This window comes from Pseudomassariella vexata (assembly GCF_002105095.1).
Source record: "Pseudomassariella vexata strain CBS 129021 chromosome Unknown BCR38scaffold_2, whole genome shotgun sequence".
Lineage (NCBI taxonomy): Eukaryota > Fungi > Ascomycota > Sordariomycetes > Amphisphaeriales > Pseudomassariaceae > Pseudomassariella > Pseudomassariella vexata.
In genome coordinates, this window is record NW_024467957.1 from 151,500 (window position 1) to 169,383 (window position 17,884).

At 51.6% G+C, this 17,884-nt stretch overlaps 6 protein-coding genes across 6 annotated transcripts; 4 read left to right on the forward strand and 2 right to left on the reverse strand.

Annotated features, from left to right (window-relative positions):
- Nucleotides 1-1,983: 1,983 nt before the first annotated feature.
- On the forward strand, nt 1,984-2,650 carry BCR38DRAFT_334153 (40S ribosomal protein S18; the record flags this gene model as incomplete). Its single annotated transcript, XM_040855290.1, has 3 exons — nt 1,984-2,022; nt 2,158-2,288; nt 2,350-2,650. The coding sequence occupies 3 exons, from the start codon at nt 1,984-1,986 to the stop codon at nt 2,648-2,650; spliced, it is 471 nt and encodes a 156-aa protein (XP_040719458.1).
- A 617-nt stretch (nt 2,651-3,267) lies between these two features.
- BCR38DRAFT_419315 (SBDS protein C-terminal domain-containing protein) lies at nt 3,268-4,538 on the reverse strand. Its single transcript, XM_040859304.1, has one exon. It carries the CDS (start codon nt 4,308-4,310, stop codon nt 3,387-3,389), a length of 924 nt encoding a protein of 307 aa, XP_040719459.1. The 5' UTR covers nt 4,311-4,538; the 3' UTR covers nt 3,268-3,386.
- Nucleotides 4,539-5,283: 745 nt separating this feature from the next.
- On the forward strand, nt 5,284-7,000 carry BCR38DRAFT_333306 (serine carboxypeptidase; the record flags this gene model as incomplete). The annotated part of the gene is made up of 2 exons (XM_040855212.1): nt 5,284-5,782; nt 5,838-7,000. The coding sequence occupies 2 exons, from the start codon at nt 5,284-5,286 to the stop codon at nt 6,998-7,000; spliced, it is 1,662 nt and encodes a 553-aa protein (XP_040719460.1).
- Nucleotides 7,001-8,413: 1,413 nt separating this feature from the next.
- On the forward strand, nt 8,414-11,630 carry BCR38DRAFT_86861 (10 TM acyl transferase domain found in Cas1p-domain-containing protein). Its single transcript, XM_040865707.1, has 2 exons — nt 8,414-8,744; nt 8,852-11,630. The coding sequence occupies exons 1-2, from the start codon at nt 8,621-8,623 to the stop codon at nt 11,521-11,523; spliced, it is 2,796 nt and encodes a 931-aa protein (XP_040719461.1). The 5' UTR covers nt 8,414-8,620; the 3' UTR covers nt 11,524-11,630.
- Nucleotides 11,631-12,430: 800 nt separating this feature from the next.
- Nucleotides 12,431-15,418, reverse strand: BCR38DRAFT_405223 (uncharacterized protein; the record flags this gene model as incomplete). Its single annotated transcript, XM_040857938.1, has 5 exons — nt 12,431-14,391; nt 14,447-14,735; nt 14,792-15,150; nt 15,201-15,310; nt 15,381-15,418. The coding sequence occupies 5 exons, from the start codon at nt 15,416-15,418 to the stop codon at nt 12,431-12,433; spliced, it is 2,757 nt and encodes a 918-aa protein (XP_040719462.1).
- Nucleotides 15,419-16,160: 742 nt separating this feature from the next.
- On the forward strand, nt 16,161-17,710 carry BCR38DRAFT_480699 (PIG-X protein; the record flags this gene model as incomplete). The annotated part of the gene is made up of 2 exons (XM_040863304.1): nt 16,161-16,523; nt 16,574-17,710. The coding sequence occupies 2 exons, from the start codon at nt 16,161-16,163 to the stop codon at nt 17,708-17,710; spliced, it is 1,500 nt and encodes a 499-aa protein (XP_040719463.1).
- Between the last annotated feature and the right edge of the window lie 174 nt (nt 17,711-17,884).

Below are 17,884 nucleotides of genomic sequence, written 5' to 3' on the forward strand. Positions count from 1 at the left end.
GGCAGTCATTATGCCCATTGTTGTTGGTGTTGTCTACTCATGGACCGTGTACTAGCCGCCTGGTGCGGATTGCCCAATGACCACGTTGAAAAATGCATGTCCTTGAAGCAGGTGTCCGCCCAGTATAGGGAATTTGAGGCGAGCTTCGTGTCAAAAGGCGTTACGGAGGTGTTTCCGCAAGCACCGGCCCGAGTGATTGAGTCCTCGTCGCCTGGTGTCTGCTCACATGACGCAGGTTTCACCTTGTGTGATGGTGGTGGGGAACTGCGAACGCCCTGCAGCATCTAGTTGACCATGGATTTCGCAGTCATCGACTTGGTTAGAAGCAATGACGATGAGGAAGACTGTGACAATAAAAAGGTAGATAATGATACTTGATATATTTCCCGTGGTTTTAAAATGAGTGTAGCAAAGGAGTGGCAGTGAAAGGATTTAACAGAAAGTCAGAGTAAAATGGTACTTAGTTAGGTGTGTGGCACGTCTCCTCACCCAGTGCTTGATTATTGTTAAGGCCATGTGGTATCCCAAACCATATCACCTAAGAAGTATACAAATTATGTTTAATATCCTGTATAAGTTATGCGATTCGATTTGTAATTGGGTATTTTCGTAAGTATCAAAGAAATGTCGACCCCTGTCCTGGCGTCTCGTCCGGACATCCGCTAAAGCGGTGTTTGTTCGCTGTATATTATATATTAGTATGGGAGATGGATATCCCAACCTAAACCGCGCGAACATGAAAAGGGGAGACTTTCAAGTATTTCAAAGCGAGGGCTTCTCAACTGCGGAGCATGGCGGGCTATCATGAATCTTGGTGGTCTTGGTGCGGTTGAGCAAATGTACCAGGACGCTCTGGAAAATGTAAATTGCAGCCCTGGCGAAGGAGATAACTAGCCACGAGGGTGACTAAGTGGTTAAATACAGATTGTTGTGTGGATTGACTATGTGGATCACGAAAGGATTGAGCATTTGGGCCATTGGTGAGAAGCGCTTTATGCGTTGTCTTTCTGGTATCTGACCATTGCATACATACAACTTGGATGCGATCCCTGATGACCACATGCATCTTTTAATAATGTCAAGTCTCGTCACCCGAGTCGTCCGCCAGCTTGTTGCATGCGCCGGCGAACCAACTCCTGAAGACAAGGCCAGGCATTATATACGTACAAGCCGGCAACCGTCTTAGATGTTGGCGTAAGGGGAACGATGTCATCAAATGGGACGCAAGGAGATTCAATAAATATTCAAGCCTCAGAATTTTCAGTGTGAAATGCTCACATATGAGGTAAAACCTCGTCAAGTAAGTTTGAATTCTTTCATCATAGGCAACTGAATGAATAATGGTGCCATTGTTGAGACCTTAAACTTGGTCCTGCTGGTTGTCCATTGCCAACCACTAAGTCAACAACATGACCTTTCAGGGCTGTGGGCCCGGAATCGAATCTGCGGGAACAAAGAGAAGGAGAACACTAAGACGTCCCACTGGTAATCCGATCAACTCCAGCTGGAGAGGGACGGTAACTACCCTTATCGATAGCTTGGGTTTTCGACTTCTGGTTGGGGTTTTCAGGTAACAAGTCCAGTTCAAACTAGTAACAAGCCTCGTATTTTGCCATGTTTGCTGGTGTGGTGTTGTAATGGGGTGTTGGAGGAGTTTCCATCATTTAATGTCGGGACTTGGCCTTATGAGGTTGTTGAAATATGTGCACATTGCTGCCATTCAAGGAAGTTGGTGGTTGAATGTTGAACGAAAGAAGCTGAGAAATAATGCGAAGGGGCGCGACACGCAGAAATCCAGAAAAGTTACCTGATTGGTTCGAGCGGCAGCCCGCCCCACTCGCACCTTCCGCTCCGTTTGCCCTAATTACCCTAAGCGAATTTTTTGCCAGACCACCCTCCATCTTGAACCTCCAAGGTACAGTACTCCGCGATAGAGCAGCACGTCTCCCAAAGGCAACGATCTCGAAAGACAAGTTGCCCATCATGTCGCTCGTCTCGGGTGAAAAGACGAGCTTCCAGTTCGTAAGTCTACCTCGCTGCTGTCCTCGTTGTGTGATGCCTAGCCTCGCACATGAATCGATCATCTCCCACGCCGGCGCCAATCGACCTCGAAAATTTCCATGCATCAACACCAGGATACGGGCTGACATGCGATAGATCTTACGTCTCCTCAACACGAACGTGAAGGGTGAGGAGAAGGTTATGTACGCCTTGACCCGAATCAAGGGTGTTGGACGACGATACTCCAACTTGGTCTGCAAGAAGGCCGATGTCGACCTGAACAAGCGGTATGGCACTACCGAGCACATGGAAGCGCAACGAGGAACGCGGGGCTAATTAAACCAACAGCGCCGGTGAGCTCACTTCGGAAGAGCTCGAGCGAATCGTTACCATCATCCAGAACCCCACGCAATACAAGATCCCCAGCTGGTTCCTCAACAGACAGCGCGACATTGTCGACGGCAAGGATTCTCAGGTCCTCGCCAACGGCGTTGACTCCAAGCTCCGTGACGATCTCGAGCGCCTGAAGAAGATTCGCGCTCACCGTGGTCTTCGTCACTACTGGGGTCTCCGTGTCCGTGGACAGCACACCAAAACGACCGGCCGCCGCGGTCGCACTGTCGGTGTCTCCAAGAAGAAGGGTGGCTAAACGTATCGGTACGGAAGGGTGGTTTCATTGGCTGTGGTCGTCCATTGTTCAGGGAATGGCGTGAAGGCTGGAATGGAATTACGCATGAATCATTGACATCTGCGATTGCTTTGCGAAAAGGATATGGCCATCATGGATGTACTCTAAAAAGAAAACAGAGACGCATCAATTTCCCAACCTTCCTTGGATATTATGCGTAACCGTTCCGTGAGATCATCAACTCTGGGCTTGTATTGCACACAGCAGTCGACGTTCGTGAAACTGGAAGTTCGATGAATACCTTCGTTCGACGGGCACAGATAAACAGCTTCGACCTGGTGGAGCATTGCGGGATGCTATAACCTCGACATCGATATGGAAGACACAAACAGATTTATTATATTGCTTTTGTTGCGTATACAAGCTCTACTTGTAATGTGGAATGTCGCAGAAAGGGTTGGAGTAAAGTGCCTACTGATAATCCGCCCTATGTGGGAGTTAGTGTTATAATGCAACGATTCCGCTGGGATGGTGGATGATCTGGACGTCACTTCCTCGATGCTCGTATACTAATCATTTCTCTGGAACAAATAGCATATACTTGCCCCCAGGACTACGTGGGTGACACCTCCACTTAAGCGCACGGGAATAACATTATTGTGTCGGTCTACACTAATATTTCTATTCATACTACCGCCTTTTTTTTGTACTCGTAAACCATGAGCGCCATGCCATGCTTAAACCGGGGTATCAACTATCAATCCTCATGAGTTACAGCCATATCCAGCACCTCGACTCGACCTTGTCCCTTCGTCTCGTTGCCGAGGAAGTCGGAAAGACCCTTGAAAGCACCCGGTTCGACGAAACCCACAACTTCCCACTCTGATCCCATCACGTCTTGTGTTTCCACTTGTTCAATGTAGCTCAGGATCCTGTCCTTGACCGTCCCAGGTGCTGCTTTTTGTCCATCATCACCACCTTCTGCTTTGGGCGCCTTGACCGACTGCTTGAGCGCACTGGTGGTGCAAGTGATCCTCAACCGCATGCGTGCTCGCGACACGGGGATGGGCTGGTGAGCAATCAAAGCCTTCATAGCCTCTAATGCCTGACTCTTGGCGCTCTTCGTCGTGACCACCCCCGTCCAGTTGTGCTCCTTCTCCTTCGGTCTCGGCTTGGCCTCCCCGTCGTCACCAGTAGCAGGTGTGCCCGCACCGCTCCCCGCCGCAATCTTGTCTCCCTGATGCGCCTGAGAGCTCAGCATATCCAGCGCCTTCTCAATCATGCCCGTCGTGTATACTCGTTTCGTCCGCGGGTCGACAAGTTTGCTTGCCACGATGCTGATAACCTCGTGATGGGTCCGATCCATCTGCGCCGCCCGCTCTTTTTCGCCCACTTGGATCTCGCCCTTGTTGAGAATCTCGAGGATGATATCGTTGACGGGCTTGTCCTTGCCAAAGGCCTTGACCAGGTCTTCTTTCGGCGCGGTTTGGCCTTTGGACACGTTCAGGAAGACATTGGGGATCTGGAGGACTTCGTCCACATCGGTTTCGATGCCTTGGCGCCATTCTAGCACTTTGTTTTTGTAGCAGGCTATTTCGAAGCGCTTTTTGCCCTTCTTTAGCCTCACCATAGACACGTTGGTCAACTTGATTTGGTTGGACGGCTGATTTATTCGCGACATGTTGGTGGTGGTTGTTGTGAATTGTTGGCAGTCGAAATGCGCTCGGTGAGATGAGGGGTTCTTCGCAGGTTACCTTACTGGCAAGCCCGGACGGAAGCAGTGTCGTTACCGCTGTCTACAATCTTGTGAAATTGGGATAGAACCAGCGGTTTATCCAAGTTTGCCCGAAGAGGATATGCTCTTTTATTTTATCGGGAGCACTTATGTCACAAAATTTCTATTTCCGACATGGGTTGCCGTGGAGTCACAGCTCATCATCCCACTTGATGACTCTGCAGGTGCCAGGAACTAACCAGCGGCGGAACGCAGGAGAAGTGTCCGATCAGCAAAACTCTCCTGCAGCTCGTCGGATATCCTGGCCATCCCCATCTTTACTGACTCCACAAGACAGATGCCAACAATGGGAATTCATCAAGTAATATCAGATGATTACCGGACAACGAATTTAAGACTCGAGACGGCAATTAATTGATAACTCAGTGCAAAGCGTCTCTCAGTCATTAACGGAGCCAGCTATGACGCTTATCAGTCCATAAGCCCCTCCTCCAGTCGGGGAACTCATGGCTCCGTCGGCCTGCGCTGGCAAGGTCGGGCGCGTGAAGTGCCGCGTGCGCTGGCGTAATCGGAACCTAGATAGGAAGGTCGTTTGCTAACAGATGAGTCGCACACCGCAGCTGGTTGAGTGGAAGCTGAGCTCAGGTCCTGTTATGATGTGACTTCAATCATTTGCCAGGCACCGGGAACGCTAGTGTCGTTGTCAGGGCAGTTCCCCAAGCTTCCCAGCTCCTGCCCTCAAGGTGTGTTTCGAGGACGTCCCATCTACCAGCTTGGAACTGGTGCTCTCCCCTCCTTTCTCCTTCATTATCTTTATTAGTCCATTACCCAAATATTCATCTCATTCCATTTCCATCCATCCCGCAACTTACCATTGACCAGGACAACCGCATCGCACAGCTCCTTGATCAACTCAACTATGAGAGTAGCTACCTCAACGCTGCTGCTGGGCGCAGCTTCGGCTGCTGTCGCCCAGCAAGAGCAGCATGTGCTGGGTAGCGTCTACGAGACCTTCAAGCCAGTCGGCGACTCGGCCCAGGAGGTTCTCCAATCTCATGAGGATATCATGCTGTCCCTGCAAGACAAGTTCGGCAATATGCCTGCCGAAGCTAAGGGCCTCTGGGACGAGCTGAGCCTATTGGTGCCTGGCTTCATGGAGAAGGCACATAACCTTGTCTCCCTTCCCAAACCACACCAGCGCAAGCCCGACAGCGAGTGGGAACACGTCGTGAAGGGCGCTGATGTCCAGAGCCTGTGGGTCGAGACCGATGGTGAGAAGCACCGCAAGGTCGATGGCAGCCTCGAGAGCTACAACCTGCGTGCGAAGAAGGTCGATCCTTCTGTCCTGGGCGTCGACAAGGTCAAGCAATACAGCGGTTACCTCGATGACGAGGCGAATGACAAGCACCTGTTCTACTGTAAATTACTTATCACGAGTTCTAATTAGTGTGCCATGGCTAACCTCTGCACCAGGGTTCTTTGAATCTCGAAACGACCCCAAGAACGATCCCGTTGTCCTGTGGCTCAACGGCGGGCCCGGATGCTCATCCATGATGGGTCTGTTCATGGAACTCGGCCCATCCAGCGTCGATTCAAAGCTCAAGCTCGTGTACAACGACTACGCCTGGAACAGCAACGCCTCCGTCATCTTCATCGATCAGCCTGTGAACACCGGTTACTCGTACAGCGGCAATGCCGTCTACGACACCGTCGCTGCGAGCAAGGACATCTACGCTCTGTTGACTCTTTTCTTCCATAACTTTCCTGAGTATGGCACTCAGCCATTCCACATCTCCGGCGAGTCGTACGCTGGCCACTACATCCCCGTCTTTGCGTCCGAGATTCTTTCGCACAAGAACCGAAACATCAATCTGCAGCGTATCGCCATTGGCAACGGCCTCACGGACCCCAAGACCCAATACACTCAGTACCGTCCCATGGCCTGCGGTGATGACGGCAGCAACTACGGTCCCATCTTGGATGAAAGTGAATGCCAGTCGATGGACAACGCTCTCCCTCGATGCCTGTCCCTCATCCAGGGTTGTTATGATTCCGGGAGCTTGTGGTCCTGCGTGCCCAGCGCCATCTACTGCAACAATGCACTTATAGGTCCCTTCCAACGCTCTGGATACAATGTCTACGACATTCGTGAGAAGTGTGAGGACATGGAGAACTTGTGCTACACTCAGACCGCTTGGATTTCCCAGTACCTTAACAAGCCAGAGGTTATGAAGGCCGTTGGCGCTGAGGTCCAAGACTACCAGAGCTGCAACGGCGACATTAACCGCAATTTTTTGTTTCAGGGTGACTGGTCGAAGCCGTTCCACCTCCTTATCCCGGAGCTCATCAAGAAGATCCCTGTGCTCATCTATGCTGGTGATGCCGACTACATCTGCAACTGGCTGGGTAACCAGGCTTGGACTGAGGAGCTCGTCTGGGACGGCAAGAAGGACTTCAATGCTGCCAAGATGACTGGTCTCAGCATTAAGGACGGTGAGAAGTACGGCGAAGTAAAGAGCAGCGGGAACTTTACTTTCATCCGCATCTACGAGGCCGGACACATGGTTCCGTTCAATCAGCCCGAGGGCTCTTTGGATTTTTTCAACCGATGGATCTCTGGAGAATGGAACGCTTAAACGATGACCGGTAGTAGACTCGGTGTTGCGGCGGTATTGTATGGGACATGCATCAGAATGGACACGCGCATGGGTTGAAGATAGCAGATAGCATGATGTGCTCCTGTAAACTATAATGTGGTTGGAACAGATGAACATGACTATACAGGTATGTATCCTGCTGATGCTGTGGATTCCCGATTCAAATACTGCCGACTGGGGTGTGAGATGTGACAACAGATAAATTGCGAATTCCTCGATGCTAAAGCCAGGAGGTTCCGCACTCAAAAAGCGTTGTGATTTTCTCTTGTCTAGTACGCTCGTTGATGAGGTATCCGGCTCAAGATCAGTCGTGGAAGACGATGGCTGACCGAGCATGGCAAAAGACGACCCATTCCATCCCCCCCCCCCCCCCCCCCAAATTTTCTTCACTTGCCTTGCTTCCTTCCCCCTTGTCGACGAGGTGATCGCAACTTGGCGAGTCTCACGTAGACCTACCTGTATCCCGTTACCCTTGACGACTATCACGTCCTAATGCATTACAAGGATCAGGCGGCACACTTGTACTGACGCCCCGATTGCCAGGCATCAAACGTCGTTTACCTGTGCTCCCCCTACTTTGGAATATCCATTGATGCGGGCCGGCTGAGGTGTCTGCCTGCAACTCTCCACAGTCTTGGCTCATGCTTGCGGTGCCATATTGTCCCGTCGGCGACTTTACTTGCGCTCGCACAAGGCCTTGCGTTGTTGGTCGTTGGTGTTGTAGTTGGTTGGGGTCGTAACAAACCAAAAAAAAAAAAAGAGGAAAGAGTCAAAAGCAAACTTTTACATGTCGAGCGTGGAATTTAGGCCATACGCGGCGTTTGGGAGTCCCGCTCAATCAGCGCTCTGGCATAAAAATGATCCACCTTTTAATGCATTGCAGCTGAAGAGCTCAGGCACGAAATAAGGTACGCCAAACATTGGACTCTCTTAGTCAGCTGCACATACTTGTCTCTCAGGTCATCGGATGAGGTATTATTTAAAGGAGAGGTGCGCTAATTACAGATGGGGGTCCCGTGAGGATTCTGCCTTGAGCATGCAAATGCACCCCTCCCCGACTGCTGGTAGGCCGTATTGAAGCTCGCGTGACACTCTTCCTGAAGAAGGAAGGCCCTGTAATGATGGACAGGGGATCGCTGGACCGCTGCAATGCAGATCTCTCAGCGATAAAGAAACCCCCAGCATAGGAAACCCCAGTCGAGCCAGTAATGGGCAAAAACTCTGGGGCGGGCTGCCACTACCCAAAGGCCCCGGAGCAAACCTGCTTGGCCGGTTGTGGTTGCCATGTTGGCTGCTTGGCAAAGAAAACGACGTGGGCTCGTTCCTTAGAGCGTCGAAACACTCCTGTAAACTTCGTCATCCTGCGCGTGTTTTCTCGATCGTCGAGCTCGTCGTTATCTCTCCTTTTTTTTCCTTTCTTTTTCTTGATTCATGGCTCTCACGCATCGGCCTACCTTCACTGGCTAACGCTTGGTGCAACCTCTGACACTTCGCTTAATCCCCCGAAATTCCGCAAACCGCACCGTGCTCTTTTAACAGGAGAGCTGCCGCATGCAGTAAAACGAGGAACCAGCGGGACCTTCATTGTAACCAGCGGCAATGCCACGACTGCAGCAAAGATGGTCTGCACCTCTCGTTCGCTCGTCCAGATTGCTTGACAATGTGTGCAACACTGCGTTGTTTGCGGTGTTACTGGCAGCTTTCTACCAATATTACTCCTATGGTAAGATCTCAAAGTCCACCCACAACTGCTTGAATTGGTGTCGTCCCAGCGGGTCGTGTGACCAGCTACCCGAAATTGACATGGACTCAATCTGACTTGCAACACAGGCCAATATGATCCGTATGGCTGTCGAGCATTGCTCAACGATGGGTCATGGCCTCCTGCAGACTCCAACAGTCATTTGTATCGGGAGTTTGAGAGATGGGAACCCAGCGGATGTCGCATGAGAGAATTCTCACGGGACGATTTTCGTGACTGTCTAACCGGCCGCAGGGTGGTCTTCGCCGGGGATTCGACAGTTCGCCAGGTTTACTGGGCCGCAGCAGCAAGGCTTGATCATGTCAAAGCAGGGCTTGCTGTACTTGATGTCTTTTCCACAGGCGCCAAACAGCAGGACCTGTCGCTCGAGGCCGAAGGCGTGAAACTCGAGTTTATATGGGACCCGTGGCTAAATTCGACCAAACTCGCCACCGAGTTGACGCGGTTCCGTGCCCAGGAGACGCTCATCGACGTGGGAACATTGAAGTCCCAAGATGAGGAGTCTGCCGGTCTCATAGTGGTCAGCGCACCCGGCCTCTGGGCTGCGCGGCATGGCGGAGAGGACTACTTTACCCTCTTTCAGCGTGGTATCGACGACATCATACCGCACCTGCGCTCAAATTTGGATGGCACTATGACGGTCCCGACTGCCAATCTGAAGAAGAACTATGAGACGGCCCCGAATCAGATCTTATTGGCGCCAGTCCAGGTTCCCTTGTACGACGCGCTATCTCCTGGCCGAGCTGAAACCATCACGCCGGAGAAAGTTAACAAGATGAACAGTTACCTGGCAAGTCTCTCGAGCGATGAAACCTCGCACATAATGTGGTCCTACAACAAAATGACCCAAAACCACTGGAAAGCATTTGAGGAAACCGGGATCCACGTGACAGATAGCGTGGCTGAACGCAAGATCGATATCGCGTTGAATGCGCGTTGCAACGCTGCTGCTGTCGGCCACAAGATTCCCATGGCCCGCACGTGCTGCATGGCCTACCCGAGAGAGAGTCGAGTCCAGCCTGCGCTGCTGCTCATGGGCGTAGTTGTACTTCCAGTCTTACTTTGGTGCAACAGCCATATCAAGTCGATACGACAACTCATGCCTTCCAACGACGTCCTGCGAGCAACGCGAACCATACTCTTCGCAATGGTCTGGTGTTGGTTTATGGACAGAACGCAGTACTTCGTCAAAGTTGAACGGCATTACTATCAAGGCTTTTTCGTAGCCGGCTGTTTAGTGTTTGGCCTCATTAGTCTCCTTTTTCGCAGAAGTGCAAATATGCGGAATATCACCACGTCTTCGCCGATTCGAGCGAGGTCAGTGTCGGAGCCGCTGCGCCAGGATGACTCTGGATTTCTGTCCCGGGAGCAGTCGAATGAGTGGAAAGGGTGGATGCAATTTTTGATCCTCTTCTATCATTACAACTACGCATCACAGACTCTATGGGCCTATAAGATCATTAGGCTTCTAGTTTCCGCCTACATTTTCCTAAATGCCTATGGTCATACACGTCATCTACTTGAGACGGGGGATTTCTCCTTCCGCCGCTTGGCCGCTGTCATCTTCAGGTCAAACGCGTTGAGCGCCATACTACCCTACATGATGACAACCGACCACATGTTTTATTATTTTGCATCGGTCGTCACATTCTGGTATCTGTTTGTGTGGCTTACACTTCGGGTGCTCAGCAGGTGGAATCAAGATCCACTTCTTCTCCTGGCGAAGGTCTTGATTTCAGCCGTCTTGACCAGCTGCTTCGTCATGATACATGGCCCCCTTGAGGGCCTCAGCACGCTTTGTCGTGTTATTTTTCACATGCCTTGGGACTCGCGCGAAGCACGCGTTAGATTGTCTTTGGAGCGATATATCGTCTTCTTTGGGATCATGACGGCCAGCATCGTTCATCGAATCGCACTCGTGCAGACACGACAGGTACTCCCGAGCTCATCACTAACAGGATCTACACGGACCCACGGATCCAGCCGTCTTGATCCAGCCCTAGCTATCATCGCGTTCCCTGATGCGCTCACCCGACCCATAAAGCCCATTGTGTGCACCTTTTCGGTCCTGTTCATTATTTTCTTCACTGTGATGGCCCAGATGGCCATTGGCGACAAGGTTCAGTACAACCTTGCACACCCTTACATGTCGTGGATCCCAATCGTCGCATTCGCCCTCCTGCGGAACTCCTACAGGTCTCTCCGCAACACATACCTAGCACTACCCGCGGCGCTAGGCAAGATCTCGCTCGAAACGTACATATTGCAGTACCACATGTGGCTCGGAGGTGACGCCACAGCAATACTGCGAATTGGCCTTTTCGACCGATACGGCAGTCCACTGCGGGGTTTGGGGCTTGCTGGCCTTGGACGGATGCTCGAGACGTTGCTGATTGCAGCGGTGTTCCTATGCGTCAGCGCCCAAACGCACCGCGCGACGGAGACGCTGACACATTGGCTTTTTGGAACGGGAATCGTTCAAGGCCACGAGCGCACAACTTCCGTCACGATGGGCTCGCCTTTGGCCCAGACCAAGGAACGGACCAGCGAAGATGGTTATGAGCGGCCACTAATCAACCCAGGTAGCGTGGACGATGCTAACGGCGTTCTCTGGGTTGGAGGCCGAGAGGAACCGGGTATACTGCAAAGACCGAAACCTGTTGTGGCGCGAGATCCGAGGCTGCAGATCGTTGGGCTGGCGTTTGTGCTATGGATTGGGAATCTGGTTTATGGAGGATGAAAGGGTTCAAAGGTTTTATGATGTTGACGACCGTTGGTCTCTTGATGGTCTGGATGAAGGCCGGAGACAGAGTCGGCGCACCAGCGAGAGAATAGATATATGTGATTCGAGTGATATTGAAGGAAGTACTTGTTCATAATCTACGTAACATTCTGATACCCCCCTTTTGACTTATACTTTGTAGGCTATGTTAGGGCAAGGTAGTTGACGGTCATGCTAGAGAGGGAAGGCAGAGTAGGCTTAGTTTACCGATTCTACACTCGGTCCAAACCTGTGAACAGTTTATTCTCAAGTGCTTGCATACACCGGCTTGCATGTATCATCTCTTGCTGTAATAGAGCACTCGACGAGAAGTAGGGGTCACAGTCGCAGACATATGGCGTTGGGGATAACGATATTCTCATCCGTACGTACTGTCCGTACTTCAGTATCGCGCCACGTCGCTTACCCATCTGGTGGTGATTCCAGAGCCTCTTCTATCCAATGAAATTCATATTCTATGAAGCACCACCTTTGGCCGAATATTTACACATTTGGTGCTGTCACATTTACATCAAGTGTACCAAAGAATCGGCCACGCAAGATACCCATAATTTGTTCGTTCAATGCAATCAATTGTACTACGATTGCTAAAATTTTATTACCAAGCGATCGACAGGCGGTCAACCCATCCATGTCAGACCCGGACGCCAATTTTCCATGCCTGTGCCGTTAGATGAATGCGCGAGTTGGCCATCATATGGCTTTTCGGCACCGTACCAAGGGATGTGTGTCGTGCTTTGTCATGCTCCGAAGCAGATCATCTATCAGAATGCCGCCAAATGGTCAAAGCATTTTCCCAAGAGTCGCCATCCCGCCCGGGATTGCAGCGCAAGAACGTGTCGCCGTTATGACATACAGAAAGATCTTAATCCCACCGACCACCTTCTCGTTCGGCCTCGAGTTTTCTCATGCGCTCTTCCTCATCGCCGTAGGACACCTCGCTGCGTCTCTTGCGGCGCCCTCCACGGTCGTCGCCAGCGTCTCGACTGCGCTTCATACTCGCCATGCCCGCGAGGCCGGCCATGCGCTGTGCCTCCTTGAGTAGACGTTCGCGATCTCGTGTTTCACGCTCTAGAGTATGCGGGTCCTTGCCAGCAGACCCTGATTTGAGGTTGATGCTAATCGAGGACTGCGAGGGCCGACGGGAGGAGTCGGCAGTTTCGCGACGCTGGGAGCTAGATGATGATGGCTTGCCGCTTGCCCCTTTGATCTCGAACCCGCTTCCCTTCGAACTAGCCCCTTTGATCGAGATGCTACCTCGAGGGCCAGTTGGAGGCTTGAAGTCTTTGTCAGAAGACTCCACCGGTGTAGGCGGTTCGGTGGAGGTTTTGCGACTCCTATGTCGATGCTCGCGGTCTCTATCTCGCTCGCGGCGGTCACGGTCACGATCCTTCTCTCGATCTTTATCCTTTTCGCGGTCATGATCACGGTGAGACCGGTGGGCTGACTTTCTATGTCGATCCTTGTCGCTGTCTCTCTCCTTATCCTTCTCACGATCTCTGTCGCGATCCCTATGACTACGGTGGCTAGACCGCTTATGCTCTCGGTCGCGATCACGGTCATCAGGCGAGGCAGATCTTGACCTATCATCATACCTGTCATCCTTAGTCCTTCTCTTGTAATCGTCATCCTCCCGCGTAGATCTCCTACTCTTATGCTTGCGACGTCGATACTCATCCTCGCGATCATCCGTGACGGATTCTGAGCGATGCCGTCGGTGCCGGCGAGACTCCTTACGATCTCGGCTTCGGCTGCTGCGACTACGGCTTCTAGAATGTGTCTTGGACTGGTATTCTCGGTCCCCGTCCTTGTCGTAATCCTTTCTGGTTCTCCCTTCTTCATGATCACGGTCTCGGCCGTGGTCACCATGGCGGCGATCGGCATCTTTGCGCGAATGCCTGGAGCCACTCCTGCTCCTAGACACAGGTCGTTCCTCGACAGAGCTCTCCACAATGGAAACATTAGTACCTGACATTGGGCTTCGTCCATCACCAATGAAGCCGCGTGCACGAAGATGAAGAGCGCTAGTGTTAGGTAACCCTTGACGCATAGCCTTTGGTCCAGTCGGTGCATTCAGGGGTACATCCACGACGGCGGGCACGGCGCCGTTGCCATCTATCGAACCACCGCCAGAGTTCGTAAATTGACCGGAAGAAGAAACATTGCCATTGTACATGGTAGCATCATCATGGGCCACTGCGGAGTGTGGGGCATTGCCTGGGGGTACTTGTCCCGTGCTTTCATGAGAAGCTGGGTTCTCCTCGCCATTTTCACCCGCGTTATTATGTCCGTTCTGGTCGTCCGTTTGGCCTATTTGGCCTGCGTCTGAACGGACAGTCCTACCAAACTCGTCGGTGTTGGTGTTGATGGCTTTCTGCTCTTCACCTGTCTGCTCGGCTGAATCGGCGAAGTCTTGTTGAGCCATCTGCTCAGTCCACATCTGATTGCCCATGTTGCGAGGATTATATCCTTGATGATAGCCACGACTATACCCCCTGTAGAAGCCACGTGCTCGGCCTCTTCCTCGGAATCCGTAGCCACCTCGGCCGTAGTCATTGAACTGGTTCTGGTGGCCATAATTACCTGAATTGTAGCCTGTACGGAAGCCTGAGTTAAAGTTGCCAAAGTCACCATTTCCCATGCCAGCAGCATTTGGATTGTAATTATCTTGGCCGACATTCCACGATTGTTGTCCGTTCCAGTCTCCATTGAAGCCATTCATGCCCATGTTCATGTTCATGCCGCTCATGCCCATGCCTTGCGCTCCAAAGCCTCCATTCATGTACATGTTCTGCATTGTCATCGGGTCCATCCCCATGCCCATTCCTACGGCTTTGTTTAGTGATGGTCCAGGTTTGGAAGACGGGATTCGGGCACTCACCAATTACAGGAAAGGAGCCAAAAGCTGCTGGATTCATTCCGTTTTGCATGGCCATCATCATTTGCATCTGATTCATATCTCCGCCGGCAATGTTCATGCCATTGAATGCGCCATTCATGGAATCCTGACCAAAGCTCACACCCAGTTCTCCTTCTTTGCCTTCAACAGTCTCGACAGATTCGTCAGCATTTTCCATGTCGGCATTTTCTGATGTGTCCTGTCCGCTGGGCGCAAGCGTCTGCTCCTTATTGGCATCTTGCTCGCCAGATGGATTCACCACGACATCATCCTGAACAAGGTTAGATGGAAGGTTTTTCAGAAATGCATCTACTGATTCGGACTTACAGCATTCGAGACTTGCTGAGCCGCAACAGAGGCATCCTGTTGGGGCGAAGCTACTGCCGCGGACTGCTCATCTACAGCGTTCTGAGGTGCTTCGGCCACATCGTCCTTGACCTGGTTGATGGCTTCTGATGCAGATGGTGGCTCGGTAGGGTTTTGCGCCACAGTCAGAGTTGATGTTGGTTCGATGGGTGTAGGAGGAGCAGATCCATTGGTCTTGGGGCGGACGGCCTCTCGCTTCTTCTCTTCGGTTTTCAGAAATACTCTGATCGTAGTTCGGAGTGACTTGTAGATGGTGCAGTCGGCGCCAGAGACAGGCGAGTGCTCGCATACGGGACACGACGAGGGAAGAGTTGACTGGCCTGGGAAGCGTTAATGGTTGACAATAATACCCAAGTTTTCTTGCACATACAGCTCTCACATATGGCCGTCTCACAGCACGGCAGGCGGAATGCATTGACGGCGAGTTTGCTGCAGATCGCGCATCGAAGCTTGGTGGGTAGCTCATCCTGGGTGAGGGAACTATGGAACTTCAGTCAGCATCCAAACAACACTAATGCGATGGCCTGGCGAGGACTACGTGAACACATACTTTGCGAGCTCGATCTGAACGGGGGTAAGCGCAGCCATTTTGGTTGCGCTTCGTGAAGCTGGCGAGTTGGGATTCGTGGTACAGTGGAAGCGAGGCCTTTAGGAGAATGGGAAAAGAGTGCCGAGCCTCTAGATCCCTCGCAGATGTACGAACTAGGTCATCTCTCAGGAGTGAGTCGCCATATGTCACTTTGCGTGGGCAACGTTGAGGTAGTGGTGAATGCACGACAACTATGATAGCCGTGAGGAAATACCTTGACGCAGGTTGAGGTGATGCAGGTTTGAAATGCACGAATCTTCGAAGACGCGAAGTAGAGCGTCTTGGCGAGCGCAGGTGCTGAAGTCTGTCAACGTCTGTCCGCCAAAAAAATGAAACTTTTGCCGGAATAATGCGTGCCGATTGCCGCCAATGGCCCTGCCTATCTTGTTACTGCTAATGAAGCAGCTTCTGGCATAGGATTCCCATGCCTGTAACACATTGACTCTTAGTCTATTCAGCTCTTTCCGGCAATGGGTCTCAGCTATGGCTGATTCTAAAATCGGTTGTGTTTACATTGAAACATGAGCTCGTATTGCTCCAGGACTTTGTTCCATAGGATGGGTGACGTGAATCGTAGCTGAGCTGATTTTAGTCCCTGCGAATGGCTGCTTCAAGGAATTAAGGAGCTTGGGCCACGTTTGGCTTCCTAGGAATTCTATCAGTGACGACAATCTGTATGAATCTTATTGTGAGCAATCCAGCAATACATGGTGTGGAAAGAACACTGGCCAACTCGTCAAGATGCGTCAAAGAATCACATTCTTCCACCACAACGAGGATGCTATTGAGCCTTCGTCGCTCGTGGTCGCAGGCCGTTCTTTCTCGGGACCCGATATCAAAGCAGTTCGAGAGGACCGCTTCACGCTGGGGCTAGAGGAGCTGCCGCCAGAGCTTAAGGACCTGTTGCAAGTCACCCACGAACTTCATATACGATGGAGCAGTCCAGAAGGGTACAAATCACTCGGGCCTTGGAATTCGAGGCTGTCTCCGGGACTGCATGTATTTTACACGCCGCAAAAGGACGAGACCGCCACGGTCATTCCGAGCATGCAACTATGCTCACTGCTTCGAAGACTTGGAGTCATCGACTGCTCCTCTCCCAATGTGAGCGCTCTCTCATGAGGTCGAAAGTCGGCAATACTAAAACTGAACAGGAGTCGTTTACGCGATTACCTAACGATCGATTTTCCCATTCTACTGCGTATCAGTACTACCAACCTCTCGAGCACCTGCAGCCATTCTTGGACTATGCTGCACAGTATGCATGCTCCCCGTCGAAGACCGAATGCAAGTCAATTTTGCAGAGCCTATCGTTAGCGCCGTTGTTTGATTTCTCCTACGACACGATATCTCATGTGGTGAAGATCACGGCCTTGTGGAAACATGGACTACAGCCACTGTCTCTCAGTTCACATCCAAACCACAGAGTTGAAGTTGGCCTGTTAACACCGTATTCACCCCCGAATCTTGAATACTATGAGCTTGGCGCAACAGGTCTTCTCACCGTTCTTGGAGAGGATAAGGAGCCTGCCCCGACCTTATTCACATTTCCATCGCGTCACAAGCAGGCTGGGACAAGTTTCGTATCCCAATTTGTTTCTCCTATAGGCATGCACCCAACCATGCGAGTCCTGGTCAAGTCCAGCAAACCACCTGTGGATGACTCCTATTGCTCCCTGCATGCGTACCTTACTTTGCCGAGGACTATCTTTGCGGACAAGTATCAACTTGAGGACCCTCTCTTCTTGGCCTCTAAAAATTTGACGGCATTACGGTACACCAGCCAGCCGGTTAACTTGGAGGCACCAGACTATGTGATGAAAGTTTGGGGTTCAAGTATTCTACTCGAACTCCAACCACTAACCGAGGAGAACAAGCCATTTACCGCCGAGGTTCCTTTGCATCTGCGTTACAAGGCACCGCAATATGGTGGCGAGCAAACCTTTGAGGTCCCATACCCAGCTGTCTTCTGGGCTTGTGCGGCGGAAGAGGGAACGAAATTTACCAATAGCCCCTTTGATCGGGTCAATCTAGGCTTTGACGGCTTGTTTGGCCCTCGCACTGTGTTCTGGCACCTAGATCCTGAGCCCAGTGAGAGCAATGGGCGGCTTATGATGAAAGGATCTGTCCCAGTGTTGGATCTGAGTAGATCAGCTTCGATCAGCATGGTCACTGCTGCAGTTGTGTTGGCTGGATTTGCTTGGGTCGTGTGGAAGCTCGCTGCTGTCTATTTCAAGACTGGCCATCGCGCTCCTCCACCGAGCAAGGAAACTGAGAAAAAGACACAGTAATTGTGGTCTTTGGGGACACGAAACTACTCGAGTTGGCCGTATGAAACCGTCATTTGCCAGAAATGTGTACCCATACTGAAGTTGTAGCCATAGCATTGCGTGGGGCATTATGTAATAGCTGAATTGGTCCGGGTGCGGCACTGCGCAAATCCAACAGCTTGTCCAGTGCGCCAA

Bases quoted from the DNA above. Each gene is read 5' to 3' on its own strand.
- BCR38DRAFT_86861 (XM_040865707.1), top strand. From the start codon at position 8,621: ATGCCACGACTGCAGCAAAGATGGTCTGCACCTCTCGTTCGCTCGTCC. The intron at 8,745-8,851 runs GTAAGATCTCAA...CTTGCAACACAG, and splicing joins CTACCAATATTACTCCTATG to GCCAATATGATCCGTATGGC.
- BCR38DRAFT_419315 (XM_040859304.1), bottom strand. From the start codon at position 4,310: ATGTCGCGAATAAATCAGCCGTCCAACCAAATCAAGTTGACCAACGTG.